A 19,394-nucleotide genomic window follows, 5' to 3' on the forward strand; every position below is an offset into this window, starting at 1 on the left:
AAGTAAATGTATCGAACACTTTATCTCCATTATAGACTTCACACTTTATGTCTACTTAAACTGTGATTTATGAGTTTGTATAGGCATAAATGATCTGTGCTCCTGTGGTCTCAGCACAGGCCCTGGAGATGGGTGACTGCGGAGAGCGCTGCTCACCCCACAAAGTGGTTGTTACGCTGGGAGTGACGACTGGTGAGCTGGATGGCGCCTGCTCCCAGTGACCCACAGATGTCCCCATTTTGTTTTAGCAGTGAAGCCAGGGGGTAACACAGGGACTGGGAGCTGGGCCCCCATTCATCTCCTAACTGCCCTGTCTGTGATAGACCAGACAGACTGCTGCACAGTCAGGGAGGTGTGGGAGCAGGTTGGATGGGGCACCTCTCTCCCAGCACTGGCACCTCAGAATGTAGCCAGTGCTAACCCAGCAGGCCCACCTGAGGGAGACATCCGCCCAGTGGGTGTGCAGACTTGCAAGGTGGGCCACGAGCCAGCCTTGTCCCTCTGCTGGTTTAGTGAGTAGTCAGCCATCGCTCCGTGCGGGCACTATGCTGTTTCTGGGTGGCGGCCAGTGCTGTGCAGGGAACGTTACAAAGACATGCAGTAAAACGAGCCGTCGTGGGAGTGTGCTGCATGCAGACCCTGGGTCGTGTGTTTTACTTGCATTGCGTCATTTACAGTGAACTGCAAACCTATGCATTTGTACTTTGTGTTTATGATGAAGAAGCTGCAGTGAGAAAGGGTAAAGTCACTTGCCTGAGTCCACAAAGCCAGTAAGTGGCAGGGCTGGAACCCGACTCTAAGCTCTTTGCCTCCCCGTGGGAGGTGAAGCTGTGTCCGTGCACATGGCCATACTCTTCCTTAAATGGGAGCAGCCTCACCCACCAGGTACGAACTCTTATACAGTCAGCAGCTGTGACCTCCACGTGCACTTGCATCTCAGGTCGCTCAGTGAAAGTTGCCTAGTGACCCTAGGCGAGGTCATTGTGGTGTGACAGGTGGAAAGACTCAGAGGCCCAGGTGAGATTTGACAGACATGGAACTGTGTTTCCCCACCAGGCGGGTGTGGTCACGTCTCTTCAAACCAGAATGCACAATTGCTGCTGCTGCTTCCATGGACTGTGGCAGTAAGTGACTAAGTGTCCATGATTCCCCCATAGGTGAATGTAAATTATGATCCCTTCTCTGCTTGTCTTTCTCTGTCACTTGGAGAATCAGCTGAGATAAGATGCTGGGAAGTGTTTCTTTTGCCCAAGTGCTGGGTCCAAGTGTGCAAGTGGGATGTTTACAGGGGAATGAGGTGAGATTGCATTTAAACCTCACATGTCAGGGAATTTAACCAAATATAGATCTGAAAGGCTTTTCTTTAGCTCTGTTAATGGAAAAAAGGAATGTCTGTTTTCTTGTCAAAATGAAATGTTTGGTTTTAAACTCACACAGTTCCTGCCATTTTGAAATGTTTGCTCATTTCTTCTCAGCCAAGGAGGTAGACCTATTGGAGCATTTGGCTCATGTCACACAAACTAACCACTGTGGAGAAAAGGCTTCTTTTCTAAAACGAAGGGTGTTTTTGGCCGTTGTCCCATGAACCAGGCCCCACAGAGCACAGAGGGTGGGAGGGGGCAGTGAGCTGTTTTGATTGGCCCCCATAGGGCACGCACTCCCACTGCCATCCGCCTTGACCTGAGCTATGGAACAGGATGGAAAGGCCTGACACTGTTTAGAAAGAAAGCACGACTCTGTAACTCCAGCTACGAGAGGGGCAGTGGGATTTGGGCCTGCGTGTCAGAACTGCTCCTAGGGCTCCCTGACAGTGAGATGAGGCCTTGGCCCAGGGGCTTAAAAATGCAGCTTTGGCATCAAGGCTGTTTTTCCTATTTTGTGGATGATGCCATTTTGGAATTGATGGAGGCTGAGCACTCAGTTCTTTGGTTGGTACAGGGAGAGGATTCTATGGAGGTGTGCACAATGGTTCTTGCCCATAAGGCAGTCACAGTCCACAGCTGATACATGACAACACACCCAAAAGTTTTACTTTCCCAACTGGACAGGAGTTCCTGAAAACAGGGCAGTGCCCTGCCCTTCTCTGCGCTCTGTCATGCCTTGTATTTCATTGGTGCTTGAATGTTTGTTGTAGCTTACTTTCATGATTAGATGCCAAATTTGTGGTGTAACTTTAAGCTCTGGGGCTGCAGATGGTTTTGCCACCTGTGCCCACTCTGGTCAGTAATGATGCCCGACTGAGCACCTCGTGAAGCGGTGTTAGGGTGCAGTGGAGGAAGGCCAGCTGGTGACTGGTGACTGATGTTGGCTCAGGGGTTCTTGGGGAGCAGGGCGGCAGGAACATGGCAGTCATTTGTCTTCCCTGATAGTGCATCAGGCTTGTGAGAGGGGGCAGAATAGTCTTGGAGGAAATGAAAATTCCCAGTCATTCCTGAAAGGGTGGAACAAGGTTTAGATAAACAGAGAGAAGTGCTTTCAGTCATGGACGAGAGCAGTCACAAACACTAGAGGTTCGAGTAAGTGTGGCATGTATGCAGGACATTGTGGGAGCCAATGGGCTGGAGCAGAGGAGACATGGAGAAGGAAAGGGGAGTCGGGTAGGGCGGGGCCTGTGCTTGGTGGGGTTGTTGGTAGGTAGAACACAGACAGACTGTAGAGGTCCTTGGGCATGCCAGATGGAGGAATTATGATGTGTTACAGTCCTTTGCTTTTTAGGAAGCTTTCCCAAATGCTTCAGACACAATTAGTTGCTCCATCCCCCGTCTCCCTACTGGTGATTCACAGTACTTTGCTTTAGCTTTGATTGATGTCTGCTGTGTCTTGGAATTTTTATATATGCATCTGATGACCCTCCTTTAGGATGTGCACAATGTGTTAGCCATCTTTGAATCACCCGTGCTCAGGACTGCACCTAGTATGGAGTGATACCCATTGGATGTTGTTGAATTAAAGTGGGGCATCTGAACTGCCAAGCAAGGTCAGGTGAATGTGGACAGTGCCTTAGCATTGAAGCTGGGTGAGGAAGGTGTGGCTGCCCCTGTAGACTCTAGCTAAGAGAACTCACAATGCATGTCCCAGGAGGAGTGGGATGGGAAGGAAGCAAGCAGGTCTGAGGCATCAAGTTTATAGGAGTGTGTATTTGTCCTAGAAATCAGTTGGAATTGAAGACAGCAACAGAGAATGGATGAGACTGAAGGAGGCAATTTAGAAAGTTGAGCCTAGATGGAGTCCCAGAGAAAATGACTTTCAGGGCTCATGAGTCCTGTGTACAGAGATTCCTAAGTTTGTGGATCAAAAGGAATCACCAAAGGAGTTGAATCTCCTGGGAAATGAGGAACTGCTGAAGATTTTCTTAGATTCTTCAATTTTCATAGAAGCAGAGTGATCCTATAGGCCCCATGTATTCAGCTAGGACTCTTTTATTTGTAATTGACTAAAAACCCAAACCTGAACTGGCTCGATTTATTGGATTTTGTAACTGAACAGCTTAAGGTAAAGGGAGAAGTTTGGCTTCAGGTTTAGCTTGATCCAGGTGTGCAAACAAAAGCATCAGAGCCACATACTTGTCTGTCTCTGAGTTTCTCCATCCTTCTGTTTACCACCCTTTCCCGATTTTTTGGCTCTGTGTCTCAGAGCTAAGTCCAGCTAGCAACAGAATTTGTTGTCTGGTTGCTAAAGTGAAAATTCCAGGATTAGCTCTAATGGACCTGGTTGGCATGTACTGGGTAACATACCTGTCCTTGAACTAATGACCTGGGCCACATGCTGATGCCTGTAGTCTCTGGGCTGAGAGTAGGAAAGGAACAATTCTTGGGGGCAGATCAGGGGGGCTATTACCCTGGGAGTTTTGCTATGGGTGGGCAAGAACCATAATTAGCCACCCTACCCAAGCTGCTTGTTTTATTCTCATCAGCAAAGCAGCAGCTGCCTCTGCTCTGCAGGTGAGTGAGCAGGCCACATCCAGAGAATGTGCCCTGCCAGCCCCCTCTGCCCCAGACCTGATGCTGCCCTGTCCCCACAGGTGAAGCTGGTCTCCACAGAGGGCTCAGCCAGGCCACCCTGCTGGCCTCCTCCATTTGTCATCTAAGTACACTCTGGGCGGCATCCTGGGCAGTGGCGTTCACTACCTGGGTGGTCACAGGCTCACTGAACTGTCATGGGGTTTCAGGAGAAATGCCTTCAGAGAGGGAGTTTCCAGATCCTCCTTTCAGGGCTCCCTTTCCTGGGGCTGGGAGAGCTGTCTCGCCTCGTCCTGTTCCAGGCAGCCTTTGCTTGTTTGGCAAATGACACAGCTCTTTTCCACCTTTGACTTAATGTGATTTTCGTTGTGACCTGGGTATGCAGGGTGATGTTCCTTATTTTATAGATGAAGACACAGAAAGGCAGAATGGGTGAATGACTCGACTTGGGTGACCCAGCTGTACAGACTAGAATAGGACTGAAGTCACAAATGTCATCTAAAATATGTACTTTTAAGTGAAGCGAAATGAAGACAAACTGACTATTGTAGCAAGTTTCTTCATGTAACTATGCTGTTAAACTACCTATTGGAGGCCTGCTAAGTACATACTTCATTAATACCTGCAGAGAGAAAAATGACTGCTGCCGTCTTAGCTCTGAGCCGAAGCCTACCTGCCCATCGCCCTCCTGTGGTGCACCCACCAGGGTTTTACTGGAGATTGAATTGCTTATCAAAACCCCATGATAGTAGCTCTGTGGCTCCCCCAGTCACCTCTGTGGGAAGGGCTCTCAGCAGTCTGGCCTGAGTGTGCCGGTGACTTCAGGTGACCCAGCCACTTGACAAAACTGCTGCTGCTCTTGGTTGGCGGTCGTCCTGGGGGTTCTGGCCTCACAGAACCTCCCTCTGAAGCCTGTGACCTTGCTCATCAGGTTACAGTGAATCACAATTTTACAGCTGGAAGAGCTCATCTGATACAGTTTGCTCCTTTTACAGACCAGATGGAAGCCCAGGTCCTTAGCCTGGCACATGAGGCCCTTCAAGGCCTCCCTTGAGCTGTCCACTGAGCCTTGCCCTGTCCCTCCCCACCTGCCCCTCACTCCCTGTGTTCCACTGCTCTGGCTGCTTATTGCCCTTGATTGATTTGCCTGTCTGCATGCTCCTCACTCTGACTAGACACAGCTGCATCGTGAGGATGGTGTAGCTGAGAGCCTTTTCCCTGACATTTAGGAACAGTTTTCCAGAACAGGGCCAAGCCATGGGGCCCTTGTATTATTGCTATGAACTGAATGTTTGCATCCCCCCAATTTATATGTTGAAGCCCCACCCCCAACATGATGGTATTTAGAGATGGGCCTTTCAAATGTAATTAGGAAGGGATCCTCATGATGGGATTAGTGTCTTTGTAAGAAGAAGAAGAGATCTCTGTCTTTCTCTCTCTCTTTTTTATAGTTTTATTAATATATTTTATTGATTATACTATTACAGTTGTCCCATTTTTCTCCCTTTATTCCCCTCTACCTTGCACACCTCCTCCCACCCAAAATCCCCCCGTTGAGTTCAAGTCCATGGGTCGTATATATAAGTTCTTTGGCTTCTACATTTCCTATACTATTCTTAACCTCCCCCTGTCTATTTCCTATCTACCATTTATGCTACTTATTCTCTGTACCTTCTTCCCCCTCCCCCGTCCCATTCCCCCGCTGATAACCCTCCATGTGATCTACATTTCTATGATTATGTTCTGTTCTAATTGTTTGCTTGTGTTTTTTTTTTAGGTTCAGTTGTTAATAGCTGTGAGTTTGTTGTCATTTTACTGTTCGTATTTTTTATCTTCTTTTTCTTAGATAAGTTCCTTTAAGATTTCACATAATAAGGGCAAGGGCTTGGTGATGATGAACTCCTTTAACTTCACCTTATCTGGAAAGCACTTTATCTGCTCTTCCATTCTAAATGATAGCTTTGCTGGGTGGAGTAATCTTGGATGTGGGTACTTGCCTTTCATGACTTCACATACTTCTCTCCAGTCTCTTCTTGCCTATAATGTTTCTTTTGAGAAATCAGCTGATAGTCTTATGGGCACTCCTTTGTAGGTAACTGTCTCCTCTTCTCTTGCTGCTTTTAAGATTCATTCCTTCTCTTTAATCTTGGCTAATGGAATCATTATGTACCTTGGTGTGTGCTTCCTTGGGTCCAACTTCTTTGGGACTCTGTGAGCTTCCTGGACTTCCTGAAAGTCTATTTCCTTTGCCAGATTGGGGAAATTCTCCTTCATTATGTTTTCAAGTATGTTTTCAATGTATTGCTCTTCCTCTTCGCCTTCTGGCACCCCTGTGATTCAGATGTTGGAACATATCAAATTGTCCTCGAGGTTCCTAAGCCTCACCTCATTTTTTGAGTTCCTGTTTCTTCATTCTGATCTGGTTGAAAGTTTATTTCTTCCTTTGGTCCAAACTGTTGATCTGAGTCCTGGTGTCCTTCCCATCACTGTTGGTGCCCTGTACATTTTCCTTTATTTCATTTTTCATAACCTTTTTCCTCTAATTTGTGATCATATTCAACCAATTCTGTGAGCTTCCTGATTACCAGAGTTTTGAACTGTGTATCTAATAGATTGGCTATCTGTTCATCACTTAGTAGTATTTTTTCCTGGAGCTTTGATCTGTTCTTTCATTTGGGCCTATTTTTTTTTTTTTTTTGTCTTGGTGCACCTGTTACGTAGCAGGGGCAGAGCCTTAGGTTTTCACCAGGGTGGGCAACCCACATCGTTCTGTTGTGATGCTACCTGAGGGGGAATGGTCTGCTTGCTCTCCTCTCTACCAGTTTTCCATAACTTCCCCCGTTACCCACAAGCAAACTGGGCCCTTCTGGTGCTGATTCCTGGGTGGGTGAGTTTGTGTGCGTTCTAGGACCCTGTGGGTCTCTTCAGTGAACTTTTCTGTGAGGCTGGGAGTTTCTCCCGCTGTCTCAACCCTCACAGGCTTTTTTTAGTCAGATGTTTTGAGGCTTTATTTCCCCTCACTGGAACCCTGGGTTGCGTGGTCTGTCTTGCTACCCAGTTGATCCTCCTGGTTTATCTGCACTCGAATGTGGGACTGCCCTGTCCAACAGCCGTCGCCTCACCCAGTCTGCCAGCTACTGTCTTGCCTCCCAGGTCCTCCAGCTTCCACCTTGCTGCGAGTCCTCTCAGGAGTCCAGGCTGCCTGTCTCCACCCCTCCTACCAGTCTGGATGGATGTTTCTTCTTTAACTCCTTGGTGTTGGACTTCCATATAGTTTGATTTTCTGGCAGTTCTGGTTTTTTTGTTATTAAATTTGTTGTCGTCCTTTTTTTGGTTATGTGAGGAGGCACAGTGTGTCTATCTAAGCCTTCATCTTGGCCAGAAGTCTCTGTCTTTCTCTCTTGTTCTCACTTTACACGTACATGTACCAGGGAAAGGCCAGATGAAGACATAGTGAGAAGTCAGCCCTCTGTAAGCCAGGGAGAGTTCTCACCAGGCACCATATCAGCCAGCACTTAGATCTTGGACTTCCCAGCCTTCAGAACTGTGAGAAGTAAATCTGTTGTTTAATCTACCTGGTCTATGGTATTTAGTTATGGCAATCTGAGCAGACTAAAACATTTATGGAACTTCTCAGTAGGAAGAGACACTGAGTAATGTTTGGTTGAAACCTCACATTTTGCCCATTTATTCATTTATAAATATCACATATGTATTTTTAAGATAGGTCTTGGGTATACAATGATGCATGAAATAGAAATGGTCTCTGATCTTAGAGCAATTATTATTTATTGGGACAGTCAAATATTAGATAATTTTAAAAGAAAAATTACAAGTAAGGCTATGAATTAATATAATGAGTTTTGACAGCCTTTAACAGCAGGCCCTAATTTTGTCTGGGAGGTCAGCAAGTGTCATTTAAGCTGAGTCTTCGAGGAAAAGTAGAATGTAGCCCAATGAAAAAGCAGGATGGGGGAACCATTTTAGAAAGAATCAGTGGCCGAGTTGGGGCTAGCAGAAAACAGATACTGTGTATGACTCCAAGCCTCGTGTTTGTTCCACTCGACAGTGCTGGCCTTGTTTTAGCCCAGCATTGGAGTTGTGTGTTCACTTGGAGAGGGGTGGTTCCATATGTGAGGGTAGCCCACTGTGTGTGTAAAGTGGGATAGGCAAAGGCACAGAGGACAGACAGCATTAGCATGTGTGGGAAAGAGTGGGTTTGCCTGTGACCTGGAGTGGAGGCTCTCTTGGGAGAGAGGTGAGTGAGTTGGAAGAGGAAGCTACAAAAGGGTGGAGGCACAAGGCTTAGGGAGGCACTTTACCCAGAGGCTTAGGTTGAGATTGCAAGGGAGGATCAGGTGAGAAGTTGAGATCAGCTATTATCTCAGCAGTCTGACCATTTATTCCAGGCTTATTCTAGAAAGGGTTTATTGTAACTTAGAAAGATACCTACTGTACTTGTTTTGCTTTTTGATACATATGCTAAAATCATAAAACCTCATGTTTTTATAGCCTCCCCCATTTAAGTCTAGATTTATTGCTTTATTCCTTCCCTTTTTTTGTTTTCTACTTGCTATTAGCACCTATGAGTACTTTAGGTATGTCCAATATGGTGCTAGGTGCTGAAGTTACAAAGACAAGGGATGGGAGCCCAGGACTGCAAGACACAGAAGGGATGTGTGTGTGGTGGGGAGGGGGCAGCTATTGCTGGGGTGTAAGCCAGGAGAGCTTATCCAAAAACTGGGGCCATGTAAGTGGATGCATAGAGCAAAGAGGTGCATCTTAGCTGGCACATCAAGCCTTTGTTGACCTTTTGACAACAAGTTGGAAGCTCTCTGAGGGATTAGGCTGTTCGAGGAGAACCCAGATGCTCAAGGATGGCTGGCTGGATGTCTGTACCACAGCACTAGTAAAAGGATCTTTGAGAGTAGAAGAGCTGACAACCAAGTACAAGGATCAAATGAGTACAAGTACAGCCAAGCTGAGGATCCTGGACCCTCCCATTCCCTGCTAGTTGCAGTTTCTTTTTCTCAAGGTTCTGTATAAAGTTAAGTGGTTTAGAGATTGTTGGTTTAGAGCCTCTCCTGTTGGTAAAACTTCAATGTTTAAAGAAAATAAGTCAGGTTTTAGAATTAAATTTGGAGCCTTTATTTCTCTGGTGGCTTGAAGTCTAACGAGGGACTTTCATTCATATAGCATGATCTCTGATTAAGAGGAATTTGTGAGAGTCAGGTACTGGTCAAGTTGGTGGCATAGGTAAACATGGCTCACCTCCTTGCAGAACCACATCAGAATTACAACTAAACTATAGAACAACCATCACTTAGAACCATCAAAAAGTGAGTTGAATGGAAGTCTGAGAACTATGGAATTAAAAAAACCACTTCCATCCAGACTGGTAGGAGGGGTGCAGATGTGGAATGGGCTGCTTTCTCACCCATGTGTGGTAGATGAAAATCCAAAAGGGATATCTCAGGAGTGAGGAGTCCCAGCCCCACAACTGGCTCCGTAGCCCAGGGTTCCAGTGCCAGGAAGATAACTTCTGGCTGCAAAAACCAGTGGGGACTGAGATGGTGGAAGAAACCTTTAGAGTCCCAAGCAGTTTCTATTAAAAGTCATTTCCTCTGCTCCAGCACCAGGGTAACAGCTTGAAAGGCACCAGTGGCATTCAGGGAAAAACTAAAGTGTCTGGTATCAAGGCAGGACCTGGGGAACAGATTTCTCTCAGTCAGAAAGGCAGGCAGCGGCCATTGTCCCTTTGCTGAGCCCTCCACTTACACAACCTCAGTGCTGGCAGGCTGGTGCCATAGCTGACTCCATCAACCTGGCTAACACTCTTTGCTCCACCCTGGAGATCCCCTGAGATTCAACCCACCCAATTTAGGGGCCCATTGAAACTGTTAACCATGACTTTTCCATATGAGTGACTGGTTTTGGATCAGGCTTAACAACTTCCTAAATCCTATCAAACAAGCCATAGCTGGCTTCAGTAAGCCCCTAACCTCTGTACCTCTTGCTAAGTGGCCTCAGGCCCAGCACTAGCAACAGCAAGCCTAGATTCATAGCTTGGCTTCGCCTGGGAATCTTCAAGCCCAGCACAAGTAGCAGCCATCTCGAATTGCTTCATAGCTCAGGCTGGGTGGCCCCAGAAAGAACACAGGTGGGGGCTGACCTTGGCTTGCACCACCTGGGAAACCCCAGAGCTTCTGTACCCAGTGGCCATCTACAGCCCATGTCAGAGCACCCCTGCAGAGCTGATCCTCCATGGAAGGTAGAGGTTGGTGGTCAGTGATCATGGCCAATCCATGCAGCTGACTGGCCTGGGAAAATCCCTCCCATTGACCTGCCAATAGCAATCAAGGCTCAGCTACAAGAGGAGGGTATACTCAGCCTACATAGAGGGCACACTGTGATTACCCAACTTGGATGATAGGGGAGGCTGTGCCACTGGACCCTATAGGACACCTACTACATTAGGCTATGCTACCAAGATAGGCAGGCATAGCAGCTCTATCGAATACACAGAAACAAACACAAGGAGGCTGCCAAAATGAGGAGACAAAGAAGCACAGACCAAATGAAACAACAGATCAAAACTCTAGAAAAAAAATGAAACAAAATGGAGATAAGTGATCTATCAGATGCAGAGTTCAAAACACTGTTTATAAGGATGCTCAAGAAACTTAGTGATGACCTCAACAGCATAAAAAAGATCCAGTCAGAAACGAATGATATAATAATTGAAATGAGCAGTTTTGAGGTTCATTTCAGCAGTACAGTGGATGGAGCCAAGAATCAAATCAATGATTTAGAACATGAGAGAGCAAAAAACAACAATCAGAACAACAAGAAGAAATCCAAAGAAAATAAGGATAGTGTAAGCAGTCTCTGGGGAAATTTCAAGAGGTCCAACATTCACATCATTGTGATGCCAGAAGGAGAAGAGAAAGAATAAGAAATTGGAAATTGATTTGAAAAATAATGAAAGAAAACCTCCCCAATTTTGTGAAGGAAATAGACATGCAAGTCCAAGAAGCACAGAGAGGCCCAAACAATATGGATACAAAGAAGCCCACTCCAAAACACATCATAATTAAAATGCCAAAGGCTGAAGATAAAGAGAGAATCTTAAAAGCAGCAAGAGAAAAGCAATTAGTTACCTATAAGGGAGTTCCCATAAGACTGTCAGTTGACTTCTCAAAAGAAATTTTGCAGGGTAGAAGGGACTGGCAAGAAATAGATTCTAAGTAATGAAAAGCAGGGACCTACCCCCAAGATTACTCTACCCAGCATAGCTGTCATTTAGAATGGAAGGGCAGAGAAAGAGCTTCCCAGACAAGAAACAGCTAAAGGAGTTCATCATTACCAAACCATTATTACATGAAATGTTAAAGGGACTCATTTAAGGAAAGAAGATCAAAACTACGAACAGTAAAATGGCAATAAATACATATCTGTCCACAATTGAATCTAAAAAACAAACTAAGCAAACAAGAAGAACAGAGACAGAATCATGGATACAGAGAGCATTTTTATGGTTGCCAGATGGGAGGGGTGGTATGGGGGAATGGATGAACAGGTAAGGGGATTAAGAAGTACAAGTAGGTAGTTACAGAATAGCCATGGGGGTGTAAAGTACAGTGTAGGAAATGGAGTAGCCAAAGAACTTACATGTGTGACCCATGGACATGAATAATGGTGTGGGGATTGCCTGAGAGAGTAAGGGTTTCTGGGTGGAGGGGTGCAAAGGGAATAAAATCAGAACAACTGTAATAGCATAATCAATAAGATGAATAAAAAAATGAAAAAATAATTGAAGGAATTGGTGTTTTTTAAAAAAAGTTTTTTTTATTTATCTATTTATTAACTTTTAGAGAGAGGGGAAGAGAGGGAGAAAGAAAGGGAGATAAACTTCGATCTGTTGAAACCACAATCCAGGCATGTACCCTGACTGCGAATTGAACCAGCAACTTTTACTTTGTTGGATGACACCCAACCAACTGAGCCACACTGGCCAGGTTGGTGTTGTTTCCTAAAAGGAGGTTTGACTCACCCTGCCCACCTACCTAGCAGGGAGAGGAATCCCTGCTGGTAGCTGGTGAGTGCCACAAGCACATGACTGCCTGGCAAATGCAGGGTGATTGGGGTGCAGGGATTTATTCTTTTTGTTTAGCCTGGGGTAGGGCTTTAAGGGGCAGCCTTGCCCAGGGACACCTCCTTTCATGCCCAGCTCATGCAGCCCCATTCCTTCATTCCTACTGCTTCTTTTTCTTCCATGCGCTCCTCCATCCTGGCCACAGATTCTGCATCTGCTCTGTGGGACTTGCCACCGGCTCCTTCAACCCTGTGCCCATTCCCACCTCACCTAGTTAGGGTCCTGACTCTTTGTGGCTTCCTTTTCAAATTACTAACTCAACATGCTCTCCTCAAATGATCATATTTTTTTGTGAAGTAGGTAATTACCTTCTCTTCCTATGATTGTTTTGTAAGATTTCTTTTTATAATACATTTGCTTAATATGGAGGTGTATTTGGTTTATAGGAGTCTTTTTTAACAGGAGGGTTGAGACCAGGATGACACTGGCTTCTATGCACATTGGTCTGTCATGCTCTCCAGGCTATGATTATTTAGCTGGCATTATGGTAGAGTCTCTGTAATAAAGAATCACATTAAAGCAAGGCTGTATTCCTTATAATCATCTGTCAAGTAATGCACTGAGGATTTTGGAAAGAGAAACCAAATTCTTTATAAAGGAGAAAGAAGAGGGCAAGAGAAGGGGATAAAAGAACCCTAAACAATTCAGTTATACTAATAGCCCCTGTATTACTGTGGCAAAATTACTTATAAATAAAAGCCAAAGTAGAAAAACAAGCTGTGTTTGGTAGGTGTACTCTCTGTTCCTTGTCTTGTTTTTCTGCTCTAAAGTATAGCTCTGTGTCGATGTAGGGATGTAACTGCGAATATTGATGCCAGCAAAAATCTTTCCCCTCCTATCTGGCCTAGTAAATAAAGCAGAAAGGATATAAAGGGAAGTGGAATTATAAAATCAGTGTCCTATTTTCAGCTTATCTTGTTCCCTTAGAACTCTAAGTCTCTAAAACATATTGACGATCTACATTTGGTGATCAGAGTATAATTTCAGTATACTGGATTGGTATTGTCAGGGATTTTTGCTTCTGGTTAAAACAACAGAATTGCTCTTCCTTTTAGTTCTCCAAGTTAAGGTCCCTGGTGAATGTATTTTCTATACTCATGGCATTGCAGGAGTTGGAACTGGAAAGGCTCTAAGAGTCTTGTGGCCTGAGGACAGCGTCTTGGAAGTCTGTGGCAATCACATGGGAATGAGTGCTGGGGCTGTTAGAGGAGAAGGTCGAGTCCGGCCTGGGAACATGTGTGGTGACCATTCAGCATTCAGCAGTATCATCCGAGAGAGCAGCAGTGTCATCTGAGTGAGGCGACATGCCTATAAGCAGGCAGTGGGCTTTTCATCCTGAATTCACCCTGTTTACTGTGTGGATGAAAACTTAGGTCCAGAGAAGAGGAGAGGCTTTGCCAGAAGCTGCTGCTCAGTGACAAAGCTGACCCTGACTCAGAAGTCAGACATTAGCCCAAGGAGCAAGAGAGGGTCAAAACAAACACACCCTTCTTTCTTACAGAGGACATTCTGTTCAAAGCCACCGTTGGAATCTTTGTGGCACCCTCATGCTTTTTGGGGCCCGATTCGGCAACCTCAGGAGGAAAACATGCTGCGTTTTGCAAATATGTGCAAATAACAAATATGCCTGTTATGTCCTAGGCAGGCTCATTGCACATGCATCAGGGCAGGTGGCAAAACGCAGTCATGCAGCCCTGAATGAAAAGTGTCTTACACTTACTTAGTTGCTTATGAGCAGCTCGGTGTTAGAATTAAAATGCCTTCCTGGCCCAGGTGCAAAGTTAATTATTCCATTTCTCATAGTGAAATTTTTCTTGGAAAAAAGTGCTTGGATAAGAGATATTGATTCTAATACCTATTTTTTAAAATCTTTTCTTCTCCCCCCCACCCTTTGTTTCTCTTCACAGGAAAAAGTAGAATATGCCTTCCTGATTATTTTTACAGTCGAGACATTTTTGAAGATTATAGCATATGGATTATTGCTACATCCTAATGCTTATGTTAGGAATGGATGGAATTTACTGGATTTTGTTATAGTAATAGTAGGGTAAGTCCTTTTTATTTTTGGGAAATGTTTGTTTGGAAAATGGGAGGTGAGGAATAATGTCTTTTGATGAAATATGGTGACTCCTCTATGCCAGTGGTTGCAGCCAGAATCAGCCAGGAGTTCTTTGAAGACCAGAGATCCTGCTTTTGATCTCCAGGCAGAACTGGTTTGGAATTCTCTCATGGTTTTTACTCCTAGTTTCAGTAATGGTGGTAGAAGGGAGACTAAGCTCCTAATGTGAGCAGTTTATCTTACAAGCCTCTGGTCTCCACAAATAGGCCAGTCTTGCTGGTGATTTGAGTTAAATGTATAGAGTTCTTATATTTAGCACCTTGTTAAGTTAAAAAAACCCAAAACGGTAAAAAAAGTTATAAATTCTTATAGCAGTGAGGTACTTTGCTATTTAACATCCCTTGAGCAAAAGTACTGATTCTTTCTGCTGACTTGTGGGAAAAAAACTTTGGCATGCTACTAACCCATTTTAAATAACAAAACAAATGACTGAATAATAGCAGGTATCTGGCATGAAATGAAGTAAGGCAGAAAATGCAGAGAAACAGGCATTATCCTGAAATCCTGTCACAGGAAGAAGACACCAGCAGGTTTAGTATGTTAAAATAAAAAACAGCGGCCCATGTCTGGTCCTTCCACACCTGAAAATGTTTCCAGCGAGAGAAAAATGAATCCGTATCAGAAGAATGCTGGGCCATTGGACCACATACCCACATAGGAAAATAAAACAATCCCATTGCTGAGTCTTACTTACCTAGCTGTAAAGTGGGTTGCTTCTAAAATTACATTTGGTCCTATAGAGAGAGGTTGTTAAATGATCTGTCTGGTTTCATCTCCATGGCTTTGTTCAACTACCTGTTATAGTTGAGCAAGGTAATTTTTCTTTTGGATTATTCTTTTATTGTGAATCCTTTGGCTTTTTATGGGAGACTACTCTAGCTGGATATTGGGAGAGGGGGGTAAATTTTGAGCCTGTCATTTCAACTAGGAGGTTAAAATGGGATCCAAAATGGTGGCCCAGTGGGATAATTTGACTTATGAGGAAGAAATTTAGCTTTTCCAAAACCACCATAGTACATTGGCATCTAAGGTATCACAGCAAAAGCAGTACAACTGGAATGAATAGATCATAGCCATGCACCACACCTTCCTGTATTTGGTGAAGTCAAATGGGGAGGGCTAGCAGGAGCCTTGCAGGTCTCTTGATTCTGGAATGATTTTGCTGTGCCTCTCCTGACCCTGGACTTTCTGTTCAGCTAGAGGATGGAAATACTTAGCTTCATTTCTTTTGTCCCTACCCTATACTCTATCTTGGCTTTCTACAGTAGGACATTTTTCATACTGTAGTAGAGCACAGAGAGGGAACGCAGCACAGTATGGTGGTCCCAGAAACAAGAGTTCAGGGAGGCTGAGGTGGCTTAAATTTGAGAGGCATAGTATGGAAGTAGAAGGAACTATTCAGAGAAGGAGTTCTATAAATATACCTTGGGGTCCTCTTGAGTTTTGGCTGAAGAATAAGCTACAGTTACATGAGATGAGATTCCATGAGGCTAGGAAAATAACACTATTTGGGAACACCAGTTGGAGTTGGAAGATGTCATTGAACACCCTGGAATATCAGTAGAGACTCCAGAGGGGCATTAGTATTGGGGATACACTAGCTCCAGGGCAGGGGTTGGAAAACTATGGCCAACAGGTCAAATCTAGCTTGGCACTGATTTTTGTAAATAAAGTTTTATTGTACCACAGTCACATATTTGTTTACAGAGTTGAGTTGAGTACTTTAGGCTCACAAAGTATAAAATACAGGTGGGGCAAAAATTAGTTTACAGTTGTGAGTACGTGGAACAGAATTAATTTTTGTATTATTATTTATTAGTTATTTTATTATTTTTCATACAAATAACTCTAAACTGACTTTTGCCCCATTCCGTATTTGCTATTTGGCCCTTTATTAAATGAATTTGCCAACCTCTGCTCTAGAGTAAGAACTACCTGAAATCCTTATTAATAACATTTGGAAAGGACCCTGAAAAGGAGCAAATTGATGTACAAGTAACTAAACTGCCTGACAAAACAAAACTCCACACTCTTTGAAGGAAGACAACAAAGCCCAGACATTTAACAATGTGCTCAGCATCTAGTCAGATATCACTAGATGTGTGAAGAAATGTGATCCATAACCAGGAGGAAATGCCATCAATAGAAACAGACCTAGAAGTGACAGAGGTGATAGAATTAGTAGAGAATTACTTTACAGAATTTTAAAAATAGCTATTATAAATATGTTTTTGGATTTAAAGGAATTCATAACTACAACAATGAAAAAATGGGACAATATAAAAAGAACAAATGGAACTTCAAAGGCTGACAAATATCTGAAATGGAAATTTTCTGGATTGGCTTAACAGCAGATTAGACACAACAAAAGAAAAAAGACAAGGACCTTGAAGACATTGCAGTAACACAAAGAATAATGCTGGATTAAACAATGAAAACCACCGTGATGACCTGCAGTGCAATATCAAGTGCTCTAGTATGCTTATATTTGGGATCCCAGAAGAGAGGAGATAGAGGGGAGAAAGCAAAGTACACTTGAAGAAAGTACTCCAAATTTTCTAAATGTGATGAAAAATATAAACTCAGAAATCCAAGAAACTCGGTAAAACCCAAGCAAAATAAGCATGAAGAAAGCTACATGAAGGTACATTATAATTATAATCAAATTGCTTAAAACCAAGGAGAAAGAGAAGATCTTAAAAGCAGTCAGAGAAAAATGAGACGAACCTTTTTTCGGCAACTACGCAAGCCAGAAGACACTACAGAGGCATCTTTGAAGTACTAGGGAACCAGGAATTCTTGTTCAGTAAAGATGTCTTTCAAAATTGAAGTAAAAAAAACTTTTTCAAACAAACTAAAGCTGAGAATTCATCGCCAGTAGATTTGCATCTCAGTAAATGTTAAAGGAATTTCTTCACACTGAAGGAAAACGATGCCAGGTAGAAATGTGGATTAACACAAAAGGAATAAAGAAGGGCAGGAAGGCTAAACACATGGGTAAATGTTAAAACATTTTTGTCATTTTAAAATCTCTTTAAAAATTAATTGATTAAATAATGTAGCATTTATAGCTTCTATAAAAATACATGACAATAATACAAAAGACAGGAACAAGGAAAAAGAACCATGTATGACTGCAAAGTGCTTGTATGGGTAATTGGAGTGACCAAATATTATTTGAAGGTAGATTGTGATAAGTAAAAGATATATATTCTAAATCCTGGAGCGTGGGCTGGCAAACTTCAGCCGGAAGACTAAATCTGGTTTACTGCCTCCCCCCACCCCCACACTGACAAAGTGTTTTGCTGTTTGCTTTAGCAGTTAAAATTTTATTAAAAGACAGTCACACTCACTCATGTCTATGGCTATTTGGTGGTGGGATGGCAGAACTGAGTAGTTGTGACAGAGAGTCTATGGCCTGCAAATTCTACAAATCTCTCTGGTACTTCAGAGAGGGTATGTGTGTGTTTCTTGACATTTACTCTAGAGGAGCCACTAGAAAAGTAAAGAGCTATAGTTGACAGGCCTATATTGGAGGAGATTAAATGGTTTCTTTTTCAAAAGCTCAATCCAAAAAAGGTAGAGAAGAAGGAAAAAGGAACAATGGACAGAGCAATAGAAAAGAAATAGCAAGATGATAGATTTAAACCCAGCTTTATAAACTCTTATCAGAATCTAGAGTTTATCAAATTTTATATGTAAAAGTCTCTTGTCTATAGTATATGTAAAAACTGCTTTAAATATTAAGACATAAACAATTTGAAAGTAAAAGTACAGAAAAATGCATACCATGCAAAAACTAATCAAAAGAAAGCTTGAGCAGTTATATTAATATCCAAAAATGTAGACTTCAGAACAAAGAATGTTACTAGGGATAAAGAGGTACATCTCCTAATAATAAAGGAGTCATTTCATAAAGAAGATGTAATAATCCTAAATATATATATATGCCTAATAACAGAGCGTCAAAGTACAAAAAGCCAAAACTGACAAAAATCAAAAGGAGGAATAGACAAATGTACAATTGTAGTTGTACATTTTATTTATTTTTAGAGAGAGGGGAAGGGAGGAAGAGAGGGAGAGAAACATCAATGCATGGTTGCTTCTCGCATGCCCGCCACAAAGGGCCTGGCTGGCAACCCAGGCATGTGCTCCAACTGGGAATTGAACCAGCAGCCCTTTGGTTTGCAGCCCAGCACTCAATCCTCTGAGCCAAACCAGCCAGGGTTGTAGTTGTACATTTTAATACTCTTGAGCGTTGATAGAACATGTAGACAGAAAATTACTAAGGATACAGGGGGAGTTGGATAGTACCATCAACTAACTTGATTTAATTGACATTTGCAGAACATTCCAACAACAAGAGCAGAATATGCATTCTTTTCACATGCACCTGGAGTATTAACCTAGAGAGACATATTCAGAGCCATAAGACAGATCTCAGTGCATTTTAAAAGATGGAAATCAAACAAAGTTGTGTTTTCTGAATGAATTTAGCAATATTTCTGGGTAAAAGGTCAGTATGAAAAAGCCTGTGAATTTTTATGTAAGTAGTCATGGAAAATGAAAATTAAAAACAACTATAGCATTAAAAAGCACAAAATATTTAGGAATAGTGCACTGAAAATGACTAAACTTTGTGAGAAAAAGAAGACCTAAATAAGTGAAATGATATATCTTGGAAGAGAAGACTCAATATTGTTAGGATATCCGTTCTTCTCAAATTAAGCTATAGATTGGATCCTAGTCTAAGTCCCAGCAAAATTGTAGAGACTGACAGATTCATTTGAAAATTTACATGGAAATTAGAGAGGCTCTAGATGAGCCAAAGAAATATTTAAGAACAAAGCTATAATCTAGTTTTAAGGCTTAGTATACTCACTATAAACTACAGTAAAAAGTCAAGGTGATGTGATATTGGCATAAGGAGTAGACATACAGATTGATGGAACAGAACCCGGACTCTAGAAATAGACCCATACAATTAATTTTAGACAAAGGTTCCTTGATAATTCAATGGGTTAAGGAAACTGTCTTCTACCAAATAGTGCCAGAACAACTAGTTACCCATATATAAAAAAGAAGACTCTCTATTCTTACTTTATACTATATAAAGATACTGCCTTAATAGATCTTAGATGTATATGTGAAAGCTAAAACT

General features: G+C 42.9%; 1 protein-coding gene across 6 annotated transcripts in view; it reads left to right on the plus strand.

The window, feature by feature from the left end:
- The window catches only part of CACNA1D (calcium voltage-gated channel subunit alpha1 D), a 325,060-nt gene that overhangs the window by 155,188 nt on the left and 150,478 nt on the right, over positions 1 to 19,394 (plus strand). For all 6 annotated transcript variants that reach the window (XM_045832502.1, XM_045832505.1, XM_045832503.1 and 3 more), the window contains exon 4: positions 14,022 to 14,161. In XM_045832502.1, coding sequence (XP_045688458.1) covers positions 14,022 to 14,161 — 140 coding nt within the window. The remainder of the gene's footprint in view (positions 1 to 14,021; positions 14,162 to 19,394) is intronic.

This window comes from Phyllostomus hastatus, unplaced genomic scaffold (genome assembly GCF_019186645.2).
Source record: "Phyllostomus hastatus isolate PE091 unplaced genomic scaffold, TTU_PhHast_1.1 phas_contig_16, whole genome shotgun sequence".
NCBI lineage: Eukaryota > Metazoa > Chordata > Mammalia > Chiroptera > Phyllostomidae > Phyllostomus > Phyllostomus hastatus.